Source organism: Tinamus guttatus, unplaced genomic scaffold (assembly GCF_059628265.1).
Source record: "Tinamus guttatus ecotype Peru unplaced genomic scaffold, ASM5962826v1 Tinamus_guttatus_pri_ptg000642l, whole genome shotgun sequence".
NCBI lineage: Eukaryota > Metazoa > Chordata > Aves > Tinamiformes > Tinamidae > Tinamus > Tinamus guttatus.
Genome location: NW_028289176.1, coordinates 74,080 through 96,968, shown reverse-complemented (window position 1 = coordinate 96,968; position 22,889 = coordinate 74,080). Strand labels below are relative to the sequence as shown.

The 22,889-nt window shown below is 68.8% G+C and overlaps 2 protein-coding genes across 2 annotated transcripts; both read right to left on the bottom strand.

Annotated features, from left to right (window-relative positions):
- Nucleotides 1-692: 692 nt before the first annotated feature.
- On the bottom strand, nt 693-3,758 carry LOC148592104 (N-acylglucosamine 2-epimerase-like; the record flags this gene model as incomplete). The annotated part of the gene is given in 12 exon segments (XM_088535687.1): nt 693-841; nt 921-1,008; nt 1,095-1,226; nt 1,303-1,478; nt 1,567-1,648; nt 1,967-2,160; nt 2,163-2,232; nt 2,431-2,603; nt 2,776-2,851; nt 2,935-3,010; nt 3,091-3,198; nt 3,714-3,758. Coding segments are annotated over 11 exon segments (1,311 nt in total), but the record flags the coding sequence as incomplete, so codon positions are not given.
- Nucleotides 3,759-4,239: 481 nt separating this feature from the next.
- On the bottom strand, nt 4,240-22,399 carry HCFC1 (host cell factor C1). Its single transcript, XM_088535686.1, has 27 exons — nt 22,186-22,399; nt 20,961-21,109; nt 20,651-20,811; nt 20,365-20,573; nt 20,180-20,264; nt 19,662-19,768; nt 19,407-19,586; nt 18,091-18,303; nt 16,296-16,459; nt 15,822-16,019; nt 15,287-15,514; nt 14,823-14,927; nt 14,506-14,725; nt 14,284-14,426; nt 14,052-14,190; nt 13,740-13,960; nt 12,030-13,109; nt 11,045-11,726; nt 10,801-10,970; nt 9,547-10,018; nt 8,406-8,783; nt 7,824-7,942; nt 7,610-7,747; nt 6,778-6,963; nt 6,103-6,415; nt 4,493-4,556; nt 4,240-4,294 (listed from the first exon to the last, which is right to left on the bottom strand). Exons 1-27 carry the CDS (start codon nt 22,382-22,384, stop codon nt 4,255-4,257), a joined length of 6,363 nt encoding a protein of 2,120 aa, XP_088391812.1. The 5' UTR covers nt 22,385-22,399; the 3' UTR covers nt 4,240-4,254.
- Between the last annotated feature and the right edge of the window lie 490 nt (nt 22,400-22,889).

Below are 22,889 nucleotides of genomic sequence, written 5' to 3'. Positions count from 1 at the left end.
GGCGGAAGTGACGCGAGGAAGCCGCCGCGGCGCCGCGCCATATTGGCTCCTGGCGGGCTCGACGCCTAGGGCGGCGCCATGTTGAGGCCTGGCAAGATTTGACACCTGGGAGACACCATGTTGGGGCCTGGCAAAAGCCGCAAGCAAAGAGGTAGCGCCATGTTGAGGCCTGGCAAACTTCCAACACTTGGGGCAATGCCCTGTTGGGGCCTGGCAAACTTTGATGCCCAAGGTGATGCCATATTGAAGCCTGGCAAGATTTGATGCCCGGGGCGACACCATCTTGATGCAGGGCTACGAGGATGATCCTGGATGTTCCAGGATCACCTGGAACATCCGCCCTGTGAGGAGAGGCGGAGGGAGCTGGGCCTGTCCAGCCTGGAGAAGAGGGGACCTGGGCAGTGTCTATAGGTACCTCAAGGGAGGCTGTGCTGGCCTCTTTTCACTGGTGGCCACTGACAGAACTAGGGGAAACAGCCCCAAACCGAAGCACCAAAAGTTCCCCAGGAACTTAAGGAAGAATTTATTGACGTTGAGGGTGCCCGAGCCCTGGAACAGGCTGCCCAGAGAGGTTGTGGAGGCTCCTTCTCTGGAGACCTCCAACCCCGTTGGACGCAGGCCTGTCCCGGTGCTCTGGGTGACCCTGTGTGTGCAGGGGTTGGACCGGGTCATCCCTGGAGGTCCCTTCCCACCTTCGCTATTCCGTGGTTCTGTCCTCTCGGGCCCGGCAACATTCCCATCCGGAAGCGGCTCACGTTGGGGCCCGGCACCGGGGCCGCCGCCAGCAGCTCCTGCAGCATCTCCTCGCACATGAGCAGCGCCCGCGCCACGTGGAAGCAGCCTGGGGGCGGCAGCGCCGTGAGGCGGGCGCCCCAACGCGCGGCCCGAGGGGCCCCGGCGTCCGGGGCGCCGCCGCTCACCTTTAAAGGGCCCCCCCTTGATGGTGAGCGCCACGTTGCCCTCCCGGGACAGGTAGCCGAACCACTCGCCGTGCTCGGGGTCACGGAACTGCGGGGACGTCGGGCGGGAATGAAGGGACACGAGCGGGACGCGCCGCAGCCCCGCGGGCGCCAGGGGCCCAGGCGTCCGGGCACCTTGTCGAAGGTGTATTGGGCCACGCGGAAGAAGTCCTCGAGGTGCCGGGGCCGCCGCTCGTGCGCGTGGGCGGCCAGCAGGGCCACCATGGCCTCGGCGTGGGGCCACCACAGCTTCATGCTCCACTCCAGCTTCGGGGGGACGCGGGCGTCACCCGGGCGTCCCCCTCCGCGGAGGGCCCCGGCGTCCGGGCCCGGCGCCACCTACCTGCGTGGGGCAGTGGCCGTCGGCGTCGAGGAAGGCGAAGAGCCCCCCGTGCTGGGGGTCCCAGCCCCACTGCAGGGGCCCCTCGATGAAGGCGGCGATGGCGCGGGCCGCCAGCCCCGCGTCGCGCCGGCGCTGGGCGTAGCGGAGCAGGAACCAGCCCGCCTCCACGGCGTGGCCTGGCGGGACAGGCCGTGGGCCCCGGCGTCCGGGCGGCTCCGCGCGGGCCCCCCCTCAACGCCGAGGGGCCCAGGCGTCCGGACTCACCGGGGTTCATGAGGCGCCCCATGGAGCCCGGCAGCTCCTGCCCCTCCGGGGAGACGTTTTCCAGCACCACGGAGTCACCCCGCTGCGGGGGGCAGGGACAGGGAATGGGGGGGCGGGTGGTTTTGGGGAAATGGGGGGGAGATTTAGGGTCCTGGGGGGGGGACAGGGCGGTTTCCCTATGGGTTGGGAGGGGTCTTGGGGATTGCTAGGGAAATGGGGGTGCAGGAAGCTCCTGGGGGGAATGAGGGGATATTGGAGGGTGCAGGAAGCTCCTGGGGGGCAATTAGGGGATATTGGAGGGTGCAGGAAGCTCCTGGGGGGATCAGGGGCTCACAGGGGGTATTTGGGGCTGCAGGCAGCTCGTGGGGGGGATTTGAGGGTGACCCCTCCCCGGGGGTACCTGGAGGTGGGCGAGGAGCCTGTGGGCGGCCCAGGCCGCCAGCTCCTCCAGCCACTCGTTGTCACCCTTGTTGTCACCCTCGTTGTCACCATTGTTGTCACCGTCGTCACCGTCGTCGTCGCGGAGCTGCTCGGCCAGCCCCAGCACCATCATGGGCACGGCCAGCGCCTCGTGGGGGGGCGTCCCGGGCAGCTGGGCCGCCCCAGCTCCTGGGGGGCCTCGCGGGCCCAGCGGGCGACGGCCGCCATCCAGCCCCGCGCCGCCTCCTGCTCCGCGCGCGGGCCCAGGCGTCCGGCGTCGCGAAATAACACCCAAATAACACAGAGAAATAAAGTGAGTAAAACAAAAAGCGGGTGCTCCTCGCAAGCTCCAACACCAAAAAGGGGCCCAGGTGGCCGGCTCCCGAACCCGAGGATGCCGAACAGCCCAGACAGCCCCCGACGTTCCCCGCGGCCCCGGCTCACCCGGTAGCGGCCGCAGGCGGCGGCGCGGCCCAGCTCGTCCAGGCCCAGCGCGCAGAAGGCCTCGCTGAACGGGGTGCGCTGCAGGCGCGCGGGGCGCCCGGCGCGGCTCAGCGCGAAGGCGGCGCGCGGCCGGCCGGGCTCCAGGCGGGCGCAGCGCAGCAGGAACTCCCCCCCTGCGCAGGGAAAGCACTCAGAAATCCGGAAACGTCCCCAAAATACCCTAGATACATACTATATATATATATATATATATAAAACTTAAGGGGTCCAGGCGACCGGGTGACTCCTCTCCGCCTTGTTTTGACTCCAAGGTGGGAAGGGGCCCAGGCGTCCGGGCGCTCTCACCCGCTCGCGCCGCCTCCAGGATTTCGGGGCGTCGGAAACGAGGCATTTTGCGGTAAAGCCGGGAATAAACCCACACCTTGGCGGGAGGGAGGGCGGCAGTGAGCGCGGCCTGGGCTGCCCCCCGGCCCCGAGCCCGCGGGCCCAGGCGTCCGGGCCCACCTGGCGGCCCTGCAGCCACACGTATTTGGTGTCGTCGTAGACGGAGCCGTCGCGGCTCAGGCACGAGAAGAAGCCGCTGCCGGAGGGGACAAGGGTCGCTCGGACGCCCGGGCCCGTTCCGAGGTGGGGGACGCGGCCCCGGACGCCGGGGCTCACCCGTGCTGGGGGTCGTGCGAGTGGCGCAGCCAGAAGGCGACGGCCGCGTCCAGCTCCGACGCCACCCGCTCGCGCCAGACGCTCAGCGACGCCATGGGGCTGGGGGCTCTGCTGTGGGGCGCCCCATGGAGCCCTCAGACCCACTGAGAGCACCCTGGGGTCCCACCCCGGCCCCACAGAGCTGGGGCTGTGGAAAAGGGCTGGGCGTCACAGACCCATAACCCTGTTGTGGGTGCCCCAGAGAGGGCTCAGCCCCATAGATCCAGCCCTGTGGACCCCTCCAGGCCAGGGATCCAGCCCCACAGACCCCTCTGCCACATAGATCCAGCCCACCGACCTCTTATCCATAGATCCAGCCCTATGGACCCCTCAGCCCCCACCACGGGTCGCTCCACAACCCCCTCCACCTCAGAGCCAGACCCATCCCCCTCCCGCCTCAGGACAGCCCCACAGCGAAGCCTCAGCCCCACAACAAAGACAGCAGGAAAGGGGGGACAGAGACCCCCGCCCATGGCCCCACAACCCCGAGGGCGCCCCACAACCCGGGGGGCGCCCCACAACCCGCCCCGCGGCCCCACAGCGGGAGGAGGGGGCGCCCCACGGACGCGCCCCTCCCCCGTCACCTCAGGCGCGGCCGCCGCGCGCGACCCTCTGAGGCGCCCGCGTCACGAGACGCGCCTGGCCCCGCCCCCGCGGCAGAGCCCCGCCCCTCCGCGCAGTGACCCCGCCCCCTGCCGCTGCTCCCACTGACTCCGCCCACCTCCCTCGAGCCCCGCCCCCAGCAGCCCCGCCCTCGCGGTCCGCACAAACACCCCGTTTCTCGCTTTTTACTCCAAAAAAAGTCTTTAATTGTTCAAAATAGCACAAAAACGACAGATACGGACAGCACGGGGGGGGGGCGGCCCCCCAATACACTATAATACACGGGGCTCCCCCGCCCGCCCCACGGCTGCCCCACGGCGGGGTCTGTACAGAGGGGGCGGGGCCCCACGTGGGGGCGGGGCCGGGGGGCGGGGCCGGGGGGCGGGGTTACAAAACTTCATTCCAGCAACTGCAACAGGTAAAAAAAAAGCCCCCGCCCCCCCCTCCTTAGCGCACCCCCCCCCCCCCCCCCGCAGCTCTGGAAGGGCCCAGGCGTCCGGGGCGCGGGGGGGGCGGGGTCCTTCACTGCCCGTCGGCCTTGGGCTTCTTTGGAGCGGATTTCCTGGGGGGGGGGGGGGCAGGGGTTGGGGGGCGGCCCCACGGCGCCCCCAGCCCCATAGCCCCCCCCCGCCCCCAATCCAAGCCCTGGGCCCACATCTCCCCCTCCCACTGCCCCAGATCCCCCCATCCCGCCCCACAGGCCCCCCCTGCCCCACAGGTCCCACCCCACATCCTGCCCCCCCCAGCCCCCCCAACTCACATGTCGGGGGACGAGAGCGGCCGCTTGCTGGCGGGTTTGGCCACCGAGCCGTCCTTGCTGGACTCTGGGGGGGACAAGGGGACAAGGGGTCAGGACAGGGGGTCCCTCCAGCCCCTTCCCCAGCCTCAGGGGAGAAGCGCAATGGGGAGGTGGAGACCCTCGATGTGGGGCTGGAGACCCTCAACCAACATTGGAGATGCTGCCACTGGAGATTTCCACCACTGCTGGGAAACCCTAAATGTGGGGCTGGAGACCCTCAATGGGGAGGTGGAGACCCTCAACCACTATTGGGAGACCCTCAGCCAACACTGGAGATCCTCAGTGTGGAGCTGGAGACCCTCAACCAACGTTGGAGACCCTGAATGGGGAGCTGGAGACCCTCCACCACTGCTGGGAGACCCTAAATGTGGGGCTGGAGACCCTCAATGGGGAGGTGGAGACCCTCAACCACTGTTGGGAGACCCTCAATGGGGAGGTGGAGACCTTCAGTGTGGGGCTGGAGACCCTCAATCAACGTTGGAGACCCTCAACGGGGAGGTGGAGACCCTCGATGTGGGGGTGCAGACCCTCAACCACTGTTCGGAGACCCTCAACCAACACTGGAGATCCTCAGTGTGGAGCTGGAGACCCTCAACCAACGTTGGAGACCTTCAACGTGGGGCTGGAGACCCTCAATCAACATTGGAGACCCTCAACCAACGTTGGAGACCCTGAATGGGGAGCTGGAGACCATCAACCACTGCTGGGAGACCCTAAACATGGGGCTGGAGACCCTCAATGGGGAGGTGGAGACCCTCAACCACTGTTGGGAGACCCTCAGCCAACACTGGAGATCCTCAGTGTGGAGCTGGAGACCCTCAACCAACGTTGGAGACCCTCAACCAACGTTGGAGACCCTCCACCACTGCTGGGAGACCCTAAATGTGGGGCTGGAGACCCTCAATGGGGAGGTGGAGACCCTCAACCACTGTTGGGAGACCCTCAATGGGGAGGTGGAGACCTTCAGTGTGGGGCTGGAGACCCTCAATCAACGTTGGAGACCCTCAACGGGGAGGTGGAGACCCTCCACCACTGTTGGGAGACCCTCAGCCAACACTGGAGATCCTCAGTGTGGAGCTGGAGACCCTCAACCAACGTTGGAGACCTTCAACGTGGGGCTGGAGACCCTCAATCAACGTTGGAGACCCTCAACCAACGTTGGAGACCCTGAATGGGGAGCTGGAGACCCTCCACCACTGCTGGGAGACCCTAAATGTGGGGCTGGAGACCCTCAATGGGGAGGTGGAGACCCTCAACCACTGTTGGGAGACCCTCAGTGGGGAGGTGGAGACCTTCAGTGTGGGGCTGGAGACCCTCAATCAACGTTGGAGACCTTCAACGTGGGGCTGGAGACCCTCAATCAACGTTGGAGACCCTCAATGGGGAGCTGGAGACCCTCAACCACTGCTGGGAGACCCTAAACGTGGGGCTGGAGACCCTCAACGTGGGGCTGGAGCCCCTTGAGCACCGTCGGGAGGCCCCAGCGCAGAGGTGGGGACGCCCCAGCCCCTCGGCGCTGCCCCCGGCTCGCTCGGCGCAGCCCCACGGGCACCAGCCCCACGGGCGCTCACCTTGCAGCCACCGGACCTGCGTGGCCGGGCCGTAGCCCTTCTCGTTGCGCGCGGCGATGCGGAAGATGATGGCGGGCTTGGTGGTGTAGTCGATGTGCGCCGTGGAGAGGCTGCCCGACTGCACCAGGCACGAGGGGCTGGGCCCGCAGTAGACCCGCATGAAGGCCAGCTGGGCCGGGGCGCCCTTGGTGTCGCCGCTGCCGCCGCCGGCGCCGCCGCCGGCCCCTTGGATGGCCAGGTAGACCGAGTACTCCACGATGCGCCCCGACGTCACCGACGGCGGCTCCCACGTCAGGTGGGCCCCGTCCGGGCTCTGCACGGGGACGGAGGGGTTGGTCGGGATCAGGGAGGGGATGGGGACATGGTGGTGTCAACCGGGGGACGTGGACAAGGGGCGCTGTGGCGTCAACTTGGGGACGTGGCGGAGGACAAGGGGCCATGGAGATGGGGGACGCGGTATGGGGACACCCTGGCTAGGACACGAGCGGGGAGGACACCTTTGGGGACAAGGACATGTCAACCCCATAGGGATGGTGGTGGCGACCACAGAGAACGTGACCACGGTGGCCAGCGCGGTGCAGGGACCAAGACCCACGTCAAAGAGGACGCAGCAGGGGACAGGAGCACGACGGGGGGACACGGCCCCGGGTGGCCTCGGCGCGGGGCAGGACCCACCTTGCTGATCTTGATGGCGCAGGGCGCCCCGGGGAAGCCGGGCAGGCAGGTCTTGAAGGCCGAGATGTCCGAGAAGGGCCCGCGGCCGCACGCGTTGAGCCCGGCCACCCGGAACTTGTAGGCCGTGCCCGGCTGCAGCTCCTGGCGCTTGAGCTGCGAGTAGTCGGGCACGGAGGCCGAGTCGTCCTGCGGGGACACGCGGGCGCCTCAGGGACGGAGACTCCCCACGGGGACGCGAGGGCGCCCAAGGGAGGTGGCCGGGGCATCGGGACATTGGGATGACAGGAGATGCCCATAGGGACATGGAGATGACTGCTGGGGACAGCAGGTGAAGAGGAGATGGCCATGAAGGGCATTAGGACAACAGGAGATGCCCACGGGGTCATCAAGATGACAGGAAGCGCCCATAGGGACCACCGAGATGACAACAGATGCCCATAGGGGTCATCAGGATGACAAGAGATGCCCATGGGGGCATCAAGATGCCCACAGGGGCCATCAGGATGACAGCAGATGCCCATAGGGACATTGAGATGCCCACAGGAGTCAACAGGATAAGAGCAGATGGCAACAGGGTCATCAGGATGCCCACAGGGGCCATCGAGATGACAGGAAGCGCCCATAGGGACCATCGAGATGACAACAGATGCCCATAGGGGCCATCGGGATAACAAGAGATGCCCATATGGACATCAAGATGCCCACAGGGGCCATCAAGGTAGCGGAGATGCCCATAGGGACACCAACACGCCCGTAGGGACATCAGGATGCCAACAGACGCCCACAGGGGCCGTCCGGGGGCAGCCCCAGGGTTTGGGGACCTCCCACTCACGTCGGTGGCGGGCGCATCCTCGGGCGGCAGGAAATAATGTGTCACCATCATGTTGGTGCCCTTGATGACGCCCACGTCAAACCACTGGTTCTCCTTCTTGGCCAGCGCCTTGGGGGGCTGCGCCGAGGGGTCCGGTTTCTGCGGGGGGGACACAACGTCAGAGAGGTCCCGGCCCCCCGCGCGGCCCCAGCGCGTCCCCCCGTCCCCCACTCACCACCGGGGCCGCCTCGATGCCGTTGGCCACCTCGGCCAAGGCCGCGGCCGCCTGCAGCTTGGCCGGGCTGGGCCCCACCACGGGCTGGGGGGCCACGAAGGTGTTGGAGGGAGCCAGACCTGGAGGGGGGACAACAGTGAGACCCTCCCCACCACAACAAGGGGCCCAGGCGCCCGGGTGCCCCAGTCCCCCCTCGAGAGGCTCCGGCCACCCCGGGTGTCCCCGCTCTGCCCAGGACCCCACGGGATCCCCCCGTTCCCACCAGAAATGGACCCCGCTGCACCCCCAAGGATTTGGGTGCTGCCCCCTTAGCAGGGCCCATTACCCAGGTGCCCCCGTTCCTCCCCAAAACAAGGGGCCCAGGCGTCCGAGTGCCTCCCGCTTCCCCCCACCCAAAGAAGGGGTCGGGGCACCCAGATCCCCCCCGATTCCCAGGCGTGCAGGAAGCCCCCCCGACCCAACCCCATGGGGTCCGGGCGGCCCCGTTCCTCCCCAAAACAGGGGGCCCAGGCGTCCGAGTGCCTCCCGCTTCCCCCCACCCAAAGAAGGGGTCCGGGCGGCCCCGTCCCCCCCGGCGCTCACCGTCGGCGGGGGGGGGCAGCAGGGCCCCGGGGGGGCCGCCGGGGGGGCCCAGCTCGGCCAGGCCGTTGGCGTCGCCCGCCGGGTCGTTGAGGCTGTCGGCCGGGGCCAGCGCCTCCGTGGGGAGCTGGGGGGCGGCCGGGGGGGCCGGCGGCGGCGGGGGGGGCGCGGGGGCGGCCGGGGGGGTGGGCGGCGGGGGGGGCGTCGCGGCCGCCGCCGCCTCCTGCAGCTGCTGCTGCTGCTGCTGCTGCACCAGGGCCGCCAGCTCCTGCTGCGTCAGCACGATGGGGATGGCGGCCGGCGCCGCCGCCGCGTCCAGCGCGCCCAGCGCGTCCGCGGGCGTCCCGGCGGCCTCGGCGCTCTCCAGCGGCTCCGCGGTGCCTGCGGGGGGACACGGCGGTGACCACGGGGGGACATCGTCTACGGGGGGCGCCGGGGACGCGCGAGGCCACCGTGGAATGGGGATGTCACTGTGGGGATAGGGACACAGTCACGGGGACAAGGACACCCGTGTGGGGATGGGGACACTACTGGGAAGGGAGTAGGAATGGTGACAGGGACACGGTGATGTGAACAGATCGATATGAGGGGGGTAGGACACTCTGACAGGGCTGGGGACACTCTGGGGAGGGAGGAGGACATAGGGATGGGGACAAGGGACACCCTGCTGGGCACAAGGACACTCTCCTGGGAATGGGGACACTGACAGCCCAGGACAATGAGGATGGGGACAAGAACACCCTTGAGACGGAGGAGGACCCAGTGATGGGGACAGGCCACCACCATGGGACTAAAGACTGGAAACACCCGGAAAAGGACGAGGACACAGAGAAGACTATTATGAGGACAGGGACATCCTGAGGGGGACGGGGAGGGACATCCCGATGGCGACAGGGACAAGCCACCACCCCGAGGGGGAACGCGGGGCTGGGCCACCCTTAGGGGGAGGCAGAGGGGGCCGGGAGGCCGCTATGGGAGCCAGGCGAGGCCGGGAGGTCGCTCGCGCCCCGTGTCCCCGCCGCGTCCCCGCCGTGTCCCCGCCGTGTCCCCCCCATGTCCCCGCCGCGTCCCCGCCATGTCCCCCCCATGTCCCCGCCATGTCCCCCCCATGTCCCCCCCATGTCCCCGCCGCGTCCCCGCTCACCCATGACCGCCTGCTGCGCCGCCTGCAGCACGGCCTGGATGGCCAAGGCCTGGGCCTCCTCGGTGGCGGCCGCCTGCGCCGCGGCCTCGGCGGCCGCCGTCACCGCCAGCTCCTCGGGCGTCAGCCCCGTCACCACGAGCGCCGGGGGGCCCACGGGGGCCGCGGGGGGCGGCCCCGGCCCCACCAGCGGCGCCTCCGCCATGAGCTCGGGGGGCAGCGCCAGCCCCTCGGCCTCCGCGCCGGGGGGGCCGCCGGGGGGCAGCACCACCACGGCCAGGGGCTCCGGGGAGCCCGGCGGCGCCGCGGCCGCCGTCACCGCCGTCACCGTGGGCGGCGTCGACGCGGGGGGGCTGCTGCTGGTGGCGTCCGGGGGGGTCGTCGCTGCCGCAGGAGGGGGCTCTGGGGGGGCTGGGGAGTCGCTGGCCGGAGGCTCCGGGGGCGCCGGGGGGGGCTCCGTCAATGACAAGATGCTCTGGGGGGGGGGGGCACAAAACGTGGCAGTTGGGGGGGGGGGTCACGGTTCCCTTGTCCCCCCAACCTGTGGCCCCAAACCCCCTCCCAAGCCCCCCCCCATGGTCTCTAAGGTCCCCCCCACCCCTCAACAAGCCCCCCAAGTCCTAAGGGCGCCCCCACGTCACCTGTGTCCCCCGCTGTGCGCCCAGCAGCCCCGCACGGTCCTCCCGGTCCATGACGTCCCCCCAGGTCCCACCTAGTCCATGATGTCCCCAAAGCCTCCGCCACGGTCCTACCAGCTCCATGATGTCCCCCACGTCCCCAAGGCCTCCGCCAGAGTCCTACCTGCTCCACGATGTCCCCCACGTCCCCAAGGCCTCCCCCACGGTCCTACCTGCTCCACGATGTCCCCCATGTCCCCAAGGCCTCTCCCCATGTCCCCAAGGCCTCCCCCATGGTCCTACCTGCTCCACGATGTCCCCCATGTCCCCAAGGCCTCCCCCATGGTCCTACCTGCTCCACGATGTCCCCCACGTCCCCAAAGCTTCCCCCACAGTACTACCTGCTCCACGATGTCCCCCATGTCCCCAAGGCCTCCCCCCACGTCCCCAAGGCCTCCCCCACGGTCCTACCAGCTCCACGATGTCCCCCATGTCCCCAAGGCCTCCCCCATGGTCCTACCTGCTCCACGATGTCCCCCATGTCCCCAAGGCCTCCCCCATGGTCCTACCTGCTCCACGATGTCCCCACGGTCCCCGCTGCCCCATAAAGCCCCCCAATGTCCCCCCAGTCCCCACTCACCGGCACAGCGGGTCCCGGCGCTGGCGTCGACTGGGTGACAGTGGTGACAGCCCGAGGCTGGGTGACCACCGGGGCGCTGGGCCCGGGGCTGGGGGTCCCGGGGGGAACCCCGTCACCCGGAGGGGTCTCCGGCTCCCCTTGCCCGTTGGTGGCTGGCGGTGGCGGGGGGTCTGCAAGGAGAGACGCGGCAGAAGGTGAGGGGACAACGGGGACACCGCCGTGGCTCCCCCGTCCTTGTCCTCACCTTGGTTAGCACCCATGCTGGACGTGACCGTGGTGGCCGTGTGGGTCGTCCCCGTCTCGTGGGTCTCACAGGGAGGGTTGGAGCAGCCATGGAGGGGCTGGGGGCTGGCTGATGTCACCGTGATGTCACCAGGGGTCCCCTGGGACGGCGTCATGGTGGTGCCGGTGGCTGTCGTCTCGTGGGTGTCACAGGGCGGCGAGCCCTGCTCCGAGCTGCCCGCGGTGGCCGTGGTGGCCGTGTTGGTCGTCCCCGTCTCGTGGGTCTCACAAGGGGGGTTGGAGCAGGGACGCGGCGGGGACGTGGTGGCCGACGTGGTGGCCGCCGCCACCTCCTGGGTTTCGGAGCTCGACCGCGACGCGGTAGCTGCTGTGGTGGTGGTGGCCGTGTTGGTTGTCCCCGTTTCATGGGTCTCACATGGTGGGTTGGTGCAGGGCCGTGTCCCCATGGCCGTGGTGGTGGTGGCCGTGTTGGTTGTCCCCGTTTCATGCGTCTCACATGGCGGGTTCGCGCAGGGTCGCGTCCCTACGGCCGTGGTGGTGGTGGCCGTGTTGGTCGTCCCTGTTTCGTGGGTCTCGCAGGGCGGGTTGGCGCAGGGCCGCGTGGTGCCCATGGCCGTGGTGGTGGTGGCCGTGTTGGTCGTCCCCGTTTCATGGGTTTCACATGGTGGGTTGGCGCAGGGCCGCGTGGTGGCCACGTGCGTTTGGCACTCTTGGCTCCCGGTGCCCAAGCGGTCCCGGTTGCCGGCGGCGGCCGCAGTCTGCTGGCTTTGGCACGGGACGCCGGCCGCCTCTGCCTGTCCCCGGGCCGGGCAGGGCCGCGCCGCGGTGGCCGCGCCGGTGTCGCGGGTCTCGCAGGGCGGGTTGGCACAAAGCCGCGACGCGGCGCTGGCCACGTGGGCACCCTCGGTGCACGGCCGCGTGCCGGCCAGGGCCCTCGCCGTCATGGTGGTGCTGGTGGCCGCCGTCTGCTGCGTCGGGCACGTGGTGCTGGCGGCCGCCGTGGCCGTGTTGGTCGTCCCCGTTTCGTGGGTCTCACACGGTGGGTTGGCGCAGGGTCGCGTGGTGCCCATGGCCGTGGTGGTGGTGGCCGTGTTGGTCGTCCCCGTTTCGTGGGTCTCACACGGTGGGTTGGCGCAGGGCCGCGTGGTGCCCATGGCCGTGGTGGTGGTGGCCGTGTTGGTCGTCCCTGTTTCATGGGTCTCACATGGTGGGTTGGCGCAGGGCCGCGTGGTGCCCATTGCGGTGGTGGTGGTGGCCGTGTTGGTTGTCCCCGTTTCGTGGGTCTCACATGGCGGGTTGGTGCAGGGTCGCGTGGTGCCCATGGCCGTGGTGGTGGTGGCCGTGTTGGTTGTCCCCGTTTCGTGGGTCTCACACGGCGGGTTGGTGCAGGGCCGCGTGGTGCCCATTGCGGTGGTGGTGGTGGCCGTGTTGGTTGTCCCCGTTTCGTGGGTCTCACATGGCGGGTTGGTGCAGGGCCGTGTCCCCACGGCCGTGGTGGTGGTGGCCGTGTTGGTCGTCCCCGTTTCGTGGGTTTCACAGGGCGGGTTGGCGCAGGGCCGCGTCCCCACGGCCGTGGTGGTGGTGGCCGTGTTGGTCGTCCCCGTTTCGTGGGTCTCACACGGTGGGTTGGCGCAGGGTCGCGTGGTGCCCATTGCGGTGGTGGTGGTGGCCGTGTTGGTCGTCCCCGTGTCGTGCGTCTCGCAGGGCGGGTTGGCGCACACGCGCACGATGCCGCCGTTGGCGCCGGGCAGCCCGTCGGGGCCATCGCAGAGCAGCTGCACGGTGGCCCCCGCTGGCGCCAGGCCGCCCCCCACGTTGGCCACCACGGTGGTGGTGGCCGTGTTGGTCGTCCCCGTGTCGTGCGTCTCGCAGGGCGGGTTGGAGCACACCAGGGTGACGGTGCCGCCCGCCGCGTCGCCCGGCGCCGGCTCGGCCAGGGTGACGGTGGCCGCGGGCTGCTCCGCCGTGGGGGACGCCAGGATGGACACGGGCAGGTCGTGCACGGGCTGCGCCTCCACGCCGCTGGGCGTCGTGATGAGCGTCACCTGCGTGGGCTGGGACACGGGCTGCGCCCGGGGACCGCGTCACCTTCCTGCGCGTCACCACGTCCCCAGTGCGTCACCGCGGCCCCAGCGCCTCCAACCCGCGGGGCTCGGGGAGCTACGAGTGTCCCACGGGCACCTGTGTCCCCACGTCACCCTCAGCTCCCTGGGGACAGGGCAGCGAGAGCCACTTGCCACCAGGTTTGTGGCCCTCAGCCTCAATCTGTGGGGTCTCCCCACAATCCATACGGCCCCCAGGGCCACCCCAACGGTCACTACAGCCCCTGGTGACCCACGGCTGGGTGTCACCTTGCCCACGACCGTGTCACCCCCATGGGTCCATGGTGGCCTGTGGCTGCTGTCGTTAAGTTCAGGTCACCCATGGCCACATCTCCCACAAATCGATGGCTCTTTGGTGACCCCCGGGGTGACATTATGGCTCTCAGGTCACTCATGGCCATGTCTCCCATGGATCTACGGGAGTTTGGGGACCCCTGGGGTGACATTATGGCTCTCAGGTCACCCAGGGCCACGTCTCCCATGGCTCTATGGGTCTTTGGTGACCCCCAGGTGACATTATGGCTCTCAGGTCACCCAGGGCCATGTCCCCCACGGGTCCACGGGTGCCCCCCGCCGTGTCCCCCGCTGCCTCACCTGCATGGTGATGGTGGGGGTGCCGAGGCTGCTGGCGGCCGTCATGGTGGTCTGGGCGGCCGAGACGGTGATGGCCGCGGGGTTGATGACCTGGCTGGAGAGCGTGGCGATGGTGCCCAGCGTGGTGATGGGGGTGGCCAGCGAGGCGTTGGTGCTGTGCGCCCCGGCCCCGGCCAGGCTCGTCGACACGGTGCCCGTCACCGTGCCCAGCGTGGTGACGCCTGCGGGGCGGTCATTAGGGACACGAGTGAACGAGGAGAACGGTGCAGGTGGCGCTGCCAGGGGACGAAGGCCCCGCTTTGAGGCACTTACCCGTGGTGCCCTTCACCACCAGCGTGGTGACAGTGGGTTTAACGGCCGAAACGGTGACCGGTGTCACCAGGCGGACGCCCCCCATGGGCACCGTGCGCAGGATGGTGCCCGGCTGCCCGGGGGCTCCTTTGAGGACCACCTGGAAGGCAGGAGGACACAAGACGGGTGAGCGGGGTGGCCCCAAGGGATGCGCGACCACCTAGGGGACAGGTGGCGGGTGCCGCGCGCTCACCTGTGTCACCCCTTGCTGCCCGTGACCCGTGGCCAGCTTGGGGACGGCCGTGATGATCTTGGCGGGGGTCCCCGTGCCCGACGTCATGACCTTGGTGGTGATGATGGTGATGGGCGACTTGATCCCGGGGCTGCTAGTGACACCTAGCAGGGAGCGGGAGGATGTCAGGGCCACCGGCCGGGGGGACACGCGACACGTGGCCCGAGCGTCCCCAGCGCTCACCGGTGGCCCCCGACTGGGTGATGATGGCCGACATGGGGATGGTCTTGATGATGGTGGTGGTGCCCGGCTTGGTGGTGCTGGGCGAGACGCTGCTGATGCCCAGGATGGTGGGTTTGGTGGCCGTGGCGCCCGCCTGCGTCGTGGTCAGGATGGTCGTGGGCTTCCCGTCCGCCGACGTCACCAGCTTCAGGATGGTCCCGGCCGGCAGCGGCCCCTTGGTCTGGGAAGATGTGAAAATCCAGGGGTTTGGGGGCTGCCAAGGTCCCCCAGGGCAGGGGGGACGCCAGGATGGGGACACCAGCGGGGTGGGGGCTCACCTGGATGATCTGGGTGACGGGGCCCGTGGACGCCTGGCCGGTCACTGCCGACGTCTGCACCGGTTTCGTTTGGACCACGGACATCACCTTGCCCAGGTTGGAAATCTGGGGGGTGAGGAGGACGAGGGTAAGGGGCGCTGCAGGAACATCCCTACCGCCATGGGGACACCAGCGGCCTCCAAGAACACCCCGGGGTCTCCAAGATGAGGCTAATGCGGGATTTGGGACCCCCAAGACACCGGGGCCCTCCCACACGAGGCCACTGTGGGTCTCGGAACCCCCCAGAACTCCCGGGAGCTCCAAGACGAAGCCACTGCGGGGGGCAGGTCTTGAAACCTCCCAGGAGTCCCAGGACCCTCAAGACAGGAGCATCGAGGGTCTCGGGGACTCCAAAGCCCCCGGGTGCTGCAGTCCCCCCAGTCCGGACGCCGGGGCCCTCCCGGGGGCGGGGGGGCCGCACTCACCAAGGCGCTTCCCCCGGGGACGGAGATGGGGCTCTTGACGAGGGTGATGGTCTTGGTGACGCCGCCCACCACGGTGGTCATCACCTGGGCCTGCTGGGCCACCGTCACCGTGCCCGACTTGTGCACGGTGATGATGGGGCGCGTGGCCGTGTTGGTGCTGGGCGCCGTCCCCGACGTGCCCACCTGGGCGGCCGCCGTCTTCAGCATCCGCGTGGCCGGGTTGCTCACCTGGACGGGGCGGGAGGAGGCGGCGGCGGCTCGGACGCCTGGGCCCATCCCCGGCACCTGGGCCCCCCCCCACTGCAGCGCATCGGGGCTATCCCGGCTTGGGGACATCAAGGCGGCCCCGGACGCCTGGGCCCTTCTCCCCAAGCAGCGTCTCTAGGTTCGACCGTGGTGCCCAGGCCGCTCTGGAGCGTCTTGGTCCCCTCTTGTCCCTTCCCAAAGCCAACCCAGATGCCAAAATCCCACCCCGAAACGGCAGGAATCCTTCCCCTCTGCCGCAGCCCGGACGCCTGGGCCCCCGGGGCCTTACCATGACGGGGGAGGAGGCCACTTTGACGGTGGCGGGCAGCGTGGTGGTGCCGGGCGACACGGCCACCGTCTTGACGATGGTGGCGCCGGCGGGGACGCTGAGCACCGTGGGGGCCGAGGCCGGCGGGATCTTCTGGGTGGCCGCGGCGGCCGCCGCCAGCGCCGCCATGCCGCTCATCTGGGGGCTGCTGCCGATCACCTGGGGGGGGACGCGTCCCCACGTGTCCCCCGGGGGCTCCCTGGGGTCCCCCGCGGCCCCTCTCGCCAGCGCCGCGGCCGCTCTTCCCTCCCGAACGTCCCTCCGTGTCCCCTCTCTGTTCGCCCCGTCCTCTGACCTGCACGTCCGTGTCCCCACGTCGTCCCCTCTGCTGCTGCTCCGTCCCCCACGCGTCCCCACCATGTCCCGTCCGCTCCCGCGTCCCTCCCTGTCCCCACGCGCCCTTGTCCCCTGCGCTGTCCCCAGCGCGTCGCTCACCGTGCCCTGGGGACTCTGCGTGGGCACCACCATGCGCACGCCGGCGGGCAGGGACGTCACCGTCACCGGGGCCTTGCCGGGCTGCCCGGCCGAACGCACGGTCACCAGGGGGGGGCCGGCCGCCGCCGCCGGGGGTCCTGTCACCTTCAGCACCGCGGGGACGCCTGTGACAGTGGGAGGGGGTGTCAGCACGTGCCGGGTCCCTTTGCCCTCCACGTGTCACCCATGCTGCTCTATGTCCCCTCACGGCCCTCCAAGCCATCGTGTCCCCCATATCCAGCACCGTTATCTCCCTGTGCCCCCCAATGTCACCTCTGCCCCAAACCTGTCCTCTATGGGCCGTCCTCGCAAGCTCCCCAGTGCGCAGCTCCTGTCCCCAGTGTCCCCAACGCGCTGTCCCCAACCCCTCCGCTATCCCTATGTCACCTCTGTGCTCACACAACCTCCCCCAGGAACCTCCTGATGTCCCCAAACACGTCCCCAACCTCCCAATGTCTCCTTTAACGCTAAACGCGCCCTATCCAGCTCCCCGCCAACGTCCCTTGATGTCACTTACCCCAAACTTGTCCTCTTACGGACTGTCCCCGTCCCCACAAGCTCCCGACACCCAGCTCCTGGTGTCCCCAACTCCTCTGGTGTCCCCGTGTCACCTCTATCCTTGCATAACCCACCACGGCCACCTCCTGTGCGTCCCCCAACCGTGTTCCCAACGTCCCCTGGAACACTCCAAGTGTCCCATCCACATCCCCCCAAGTGTCCCTTGGTGTCATTTACCCGCCAAATCTGCCCCCTTACGGGCCATGTCCTGTCCCCACAAGCTCCCAGAGCCACACCTGTGTCCCTACTGCCACCAGGATCCCCAAAGTGCTGTCCCCAGGTCCCCTCCATTGTCACATAACCCTCCCCAGCCCCCTCCTGCGCACACCGCGGTGTCCCCAATATCTCCTTTGGCGCGCAACGTGTCCCCTTTGTGTTCCCCATTGTCCCTCATGTGTCCCTAATGCTAATGTCACCCCCCATGGTCCCCTACCCGCAAAGCCCCCTTTATGCTAAAGGCACCCCCCACATTGTCCCCAACATGTCCCCAACGCCCCCACACTGTCCCCGACGCCCCCACGCTGTCCCCAACGCCCCCACACCGTCCCCAATGTATCCCCAACGCTGTCCCCGATGCCACCACGCTGTCCCCGACGCGTCCCCAACGCCCCCACACTGTCCCCAATGCTAACCACATCGTCCCCAATGCCCCCACGCTGTCCCCAGCGCGTCCCCAACGCCCCCACGCTGTCCCCAATGCGTCCCCAACGGCCCCACGCTGTCCCCGACGCGTCCCCAACGGCCCCACGCTGTCCCCGACGCCCCCACGCTGTCCCCGACGCGTCCCCAACGGCCCCACGCTGTCCCCGACGTGTCCCCAACGCCCCCACGCTGTCCCCAATGCTGACCGCATTGTCCCCAACGCCCCCGCGCTGTCCCCAACGCCCCCACGCTGTCCCCCACGCTGTCCCCAACGCCCCCACGCTGTCCCCCACGCTGTCCCCAACGCCCCCACACCGTCCCCAGCGCGTCCCCAACGCGGCCGCAGCCCGTGACGCTCCCCAGCCCCGTCCCCGCTCACCGGGCGCGCGGGCGGCACCAGGCAGCGCCGCGGCGGCCGCGGGCGGCAGCACTTGCAGGGCCGTGGTCGCCGGAGCCGCCGCCGGAGCCGCCGCCGGGGCCGCCGGAGCCGCCGCGGGGGGCGGCAGCAGCGTCAGCCCCACGGGCGGCAGCGGCTGCGGCGCGGGCGGCGGGGGGCCCGGGGGGGCCGCGGCGGCTGGCGCGGGGCTCTTGGGGGGGTTGGCGGGCACCGAGGGCACCGGCGCGGGCGCGGGCGACGCGGCCGCCGGGATCTCGTACTTCTGCAGCTGCAGCAGGTAGGAGTCGGCCGTGGGCACGGCGCCCCAGCTCACCTCCAGCGACGCGGTGTTGGCGCGCACCAGCTGCACGCGCGCCGGCGCCGGCGGCCGCTCTGCGGGGACACGGCACCGGGGACGTCAGGGGGGGACGGGGGACATGGCACCGGGGCGGGCGTCAGGGGGGGACGGGGGACACGGCACCGGGGACGTCGGGGGGGGACGGGGGACATGGCACCGGGGACGTCGGGGGGGACGGGGGACATGGACACCGGAGTGGGCGTCAGGGGGGGACGGGGGACACGGGCACCGGGGACGTCATGGGGGGACGGGGGACACGGCACCGGAGCGGGCGTCAGGGGGGGACAGGGGACACGGGCACCGGAGCGGGCGTCGACGGGGGACACGGGCACCGGGGACGTCGGGGGGGACGGGGGACACGGCACCGGGGCGGGCGTCAGGGGACAGCGAGAGTGGGAGGGGACATTGGGGGTGGTGGGGAAGCGAGAGGCCCCACGGGGACCCGGCCCTGGCCCAAGGCCTCTCTGGGCCAGGCCAGGAAGCCATCGGGGTGCCACAAGGTGCCAAGGGGACGGCACGAGGTGTCTATGGGGACATCGTGGGGTGCCCATGGGTCTGGGGACAGCACAAGGTACCAAAGAGACAACACAAGGTACCTATGGGGCCTGGGGATGCCCACGGGACGCCTATGAGTCCGGGGACACCACACGGTGCCAAGGGGACAACACAAGGTACCTATGGGGCCTGGTGACACCACGAGGTGCCAAGTGGATGCCACGAGGTGCCTATGAGGCCTGGGGATGCCCATGGGCCTAAAGGGACACCATGAGATGCCAGTGGGGCCTGGAGACACCATGAAGTGCCTATGGGGACACCGCAAGGTACCCACAGGGCCTGGGGATGCCCACGGGCCTAAAAGAATATCGTGAGGTATCAACACGACACCATAGGGTCCCTGTAGGGCTTGGGGACGTCACAAAGCACCAACGGGTCACCCTGAGGTACCAACGGGACGCCCCAAGCTGCCTGAAGGTGTCATAATCCTAACGAGACGCCATGAGGGGCTTGGGGACACCAAAAGATACCAAGATGAGACACTGAGAGGTCTTCCTGAGCATGGGGACGTCCTCCAGGGCCTAGGGACAGCCCAAGGCCCCAAGCGGCCACCGCGAGGCCCTCGGAGGGCGACTCCACTCACCGGTCTCCAGGTACCAGAGGTCCTTGCAGCAGACCTGGTTGTTCCAGGCCTTGCGGTAGCCGTCGCGGCCGCTCCAGATGTAGAGGCGCGTGGTGATGGCCACGGCGCAGTGGCCGGCGCGGGCGCGCGGGACGTTGTCCTCCAGCGTGTCCATGAGGATGGGCTCCCACGCCATGGAGTCTGGGGGGACACGGGGGGCCGTGAGGGGCCGCGGCGGCGGTGGCCGCGCCAGGGGACGCGTTCGGGGGTTCTTACCCAGGTTGAGGCAGGCCAGCGTGTTGGTGCACTTCCACTCCTTCTCGTGCGTGGCCACCTTGACGTCGTCCATGACCAGGGGCACCCAGCCCCCAAACACGTACATCCTATGGGGGGGACATGGCGGGGGTCAGGGGGGTCCCCGCGGGCACCTCCGGGGAGGGATGGGGGGAGAGGGACCCCAAAACCAGCGCTGGGGGGAGCAGAGAGACTCAAGCAGGGAGGGAAACATTGGAAGAAGTTTGGGACTGCACTGAAAAAGGGGGTGCTGAGAGATGGGGTCTAGTCGGGTGCAGGGGACCCCCAAATCCATCCCGGAGAACAAGAGGACCCCCAAATCCACGAGACATTGGGACAAAAACTGCCTTTTGGAGGACTCCACATCCAGCTGGGGTTCCAGGGAGTTTGGGGAACCTCAGTGTCCATCTGGGGGGGTCATGAAGGACAAAAAAAGGCCAGGGAAAATTTGGGGACCCCCCTCGAATGTGTCCGGGGCCACAGGAGGATTCGGGACTCACTTGTTGCCGATGGTGGTGGCCGAGTGGAGGCTCCGGGGCAGCGGGGCCACCCCGCTCAGGCTGGGCTTGTTCCAGGTCAGCGTCTCTGCCGGCCGGAGAGAGCAACGAAACGGGACAAAAAGGGTGAAATCCGTCCCCAAAGCGGCGGGCGCCCCGCTCCCGCGGGCCCAGGCGTCCGGGCCTACCGATGTCGAGGGTCCAGAGGTCGCCCAGGCGGCAGCCGCTCATGCCGCCGTAGATGACGAGCTTGGACTTGCGGCTGTCGCGCTCGGTGTAGACCACGGCCGTGTGCGACTCGCGCGGCGGCGGCAGCACCCCGTACGTGATGGGGATGTCCCAGGCCACCACGCCGGAGCCGGGCCGCAGCTCCAGCACGTAGAGGTCGTTGAGGTACCTGCGGGGACAGCGCGGGACGGGCTCGCGGCGCGGCTCGCGGGGCCGGCGCGGGGACGGCGGCCGCGCGGCCGGTACCGGGGGATGTTGTTCTTGGGGTCCTCGCTGTCATTGGCCAGCCCGCCGAACAGGTAGCACTTGTTGCCCACGAGGGAGAAGCTGTGGCCCAGGCGGGGGCAGGGCGGGGGGCCGTTCTTGGGCGTCTTGGCCTTGAGGCGCTTCCATTCCCAGCGAGAGGCCTGCAGGGAACGCGCCGGCTGAGCCGGGAAGCGGGAACAGCCCCCGAGCCCGCGCGGACCCCCGGATCCCCAACCCCAAACGGGGTCCGGAGGGACCCGGGCGCCCCCCGCCTCGCGCCGCAGCCCCAGGGGCCCAGGCGTCCGGGTACCTGCAGCTCGTAGAGGTCGTTGCTGTACTTGCCGTACTCCACCATGCCGCCGAACACCAGGAGCCGCGTGCCGTCGCACACGAAGCCGTAGGCGGCGCAGCCGGGCGGGATGTCGCCCCGCACCGCCGGGATGAACCACTGGTTTGTGGCTAAAAAAAATAAAAAAAAAAACAACAAAATATTACATACAAAATAAATAATAAGAAAATCCTTTTCTGGGAGTTTTTTAAATATGCATAAAGAGAACTCGGAAATGTCACCCCGACCCAAGCCAAACCTGGAGCTGGGTGTCTCAAAAGGAGGGAGCGAAGGGTTAATTAGAGACAGGGTTAATTAGAACCGAGGCCTGGGAGGGGTGAGCGAGGAGGGGGCGGGGAAGCCGCTGCCCCGGTGCACCCTGGGACACTGGAGCCCCTCCCATCTCCATGGCAACCATAAAGCATGGGGGGGGGGGGCAGGGATCCCACAGAGGAGGGGGGAAGCCCCCTAGGCCCCCCCCAGAGACCCCTCAGGTCAAGTACAAACCCCAGGGCCCCCCCAAAACCCCAGGGACCCCCAGACCCCACAGAGACCCCAGGGACCCCCAGAAACCCCAAGGACCCCCCAGAGACCCACACAGACCCCAGGGACTCCCCCAGACCCCATAGAGACCCCAGGGACTCCCCCAGACCACAGGGACCCCCGAGACCCCACAGAGACCCCAGGGACCCCCAGAAACCCCATAGAGACCTCAGGTACCCCCCCAGACCCCACAGAGACCCCAGGGACCCCCCCCAGACCCCATAGAGACCCCAGGGACCCCCCCCCAGACCCCACAGAGACCCCCAGACCCCACAGAGACCCCAGGGACCCCCCCAGACCCCACAGAGACCCCAGGAACCCCCAGAAACCCCAGGGACCCCCCAGAGACCCTCAAAGACCCCAGGGACCCTCCAGACTCCACAGAGACCCCAGGAACCCCCAGAAACCCCATAGAGACCTCAGGGACCCCCCCAGACCCCATAGAGACCTCAGGGACCCACTGAAACCCCAGGGACCCCTCCAATCCCCCCAGAGCCCCCAGGGACCCCCTGAAACCCCAGGGACCCCTCCAATCCCCACAGAGCCCCCAGGGATGCCCTGAAACCCCCTCCAATCCCCCCAGAGCCCCCAGGGACCCCCAGAGATTCCTTGGGAACCCCCGGAGATGCCCGGATGGCCCCGTCCCCCCGTGGCGGGGTCTCACCGGTGTTGTAGACGTGCAGCTCGTCCACGATGCCCTCGTTGCCGCCGCCGAACACCACGATGAGCTCCTTGATGGCGACGGCGCGGTGGCCGTGGCGCGGCCGCGGCACCGGGCCCGACCAGCCCACGACGCGTTTCCAGCGGGGCTGCAGCGCCGGCGCGGGGGCCGCCGGGGACCCCCCGCCTCCGGCCGCCGCCATGGGGCCCCCTCTGCCTGTCCTGCAACAGCCGCCGTCAACAACAGGCGCGCGGACCCCCGAACCGCCCGCCGCGGACACTACAAATCCCCACGATTTGCCCCCAAAACGTACGCGTTTTCTCTGTTTTCCCAATTATTTTCCCTCCTCATAACTGAAACCCCACCCCAATAAACCCCAAGTTCGACCCGTTTAAGTTTTTCACATTTTTCTTGCACGTTTTTTAAGACTATACTACGGTATCTGGTAACAAACGGCCCCCAAAGCGGCACTTCTGCCGCTTTCCGGCCGTTTTCCTGCCCCGGGGGTGCAGATTCCCCCCCCCGATGCGGGCTCCGCGCTCTGCCGTTATCCCCAGCTCGGGGTTACACAGTTGGAGAACTGTTTTTCCCCAAACCGTACCTTTTCGCCCCATTTCTTGCAGCTTCTCTTGCAACAACCCCCGAAACAACCACAGGGCTCCCCCGTTTTTGCAGCGCCCCCCCCGTTCACGGTGCAGTCACCGGTG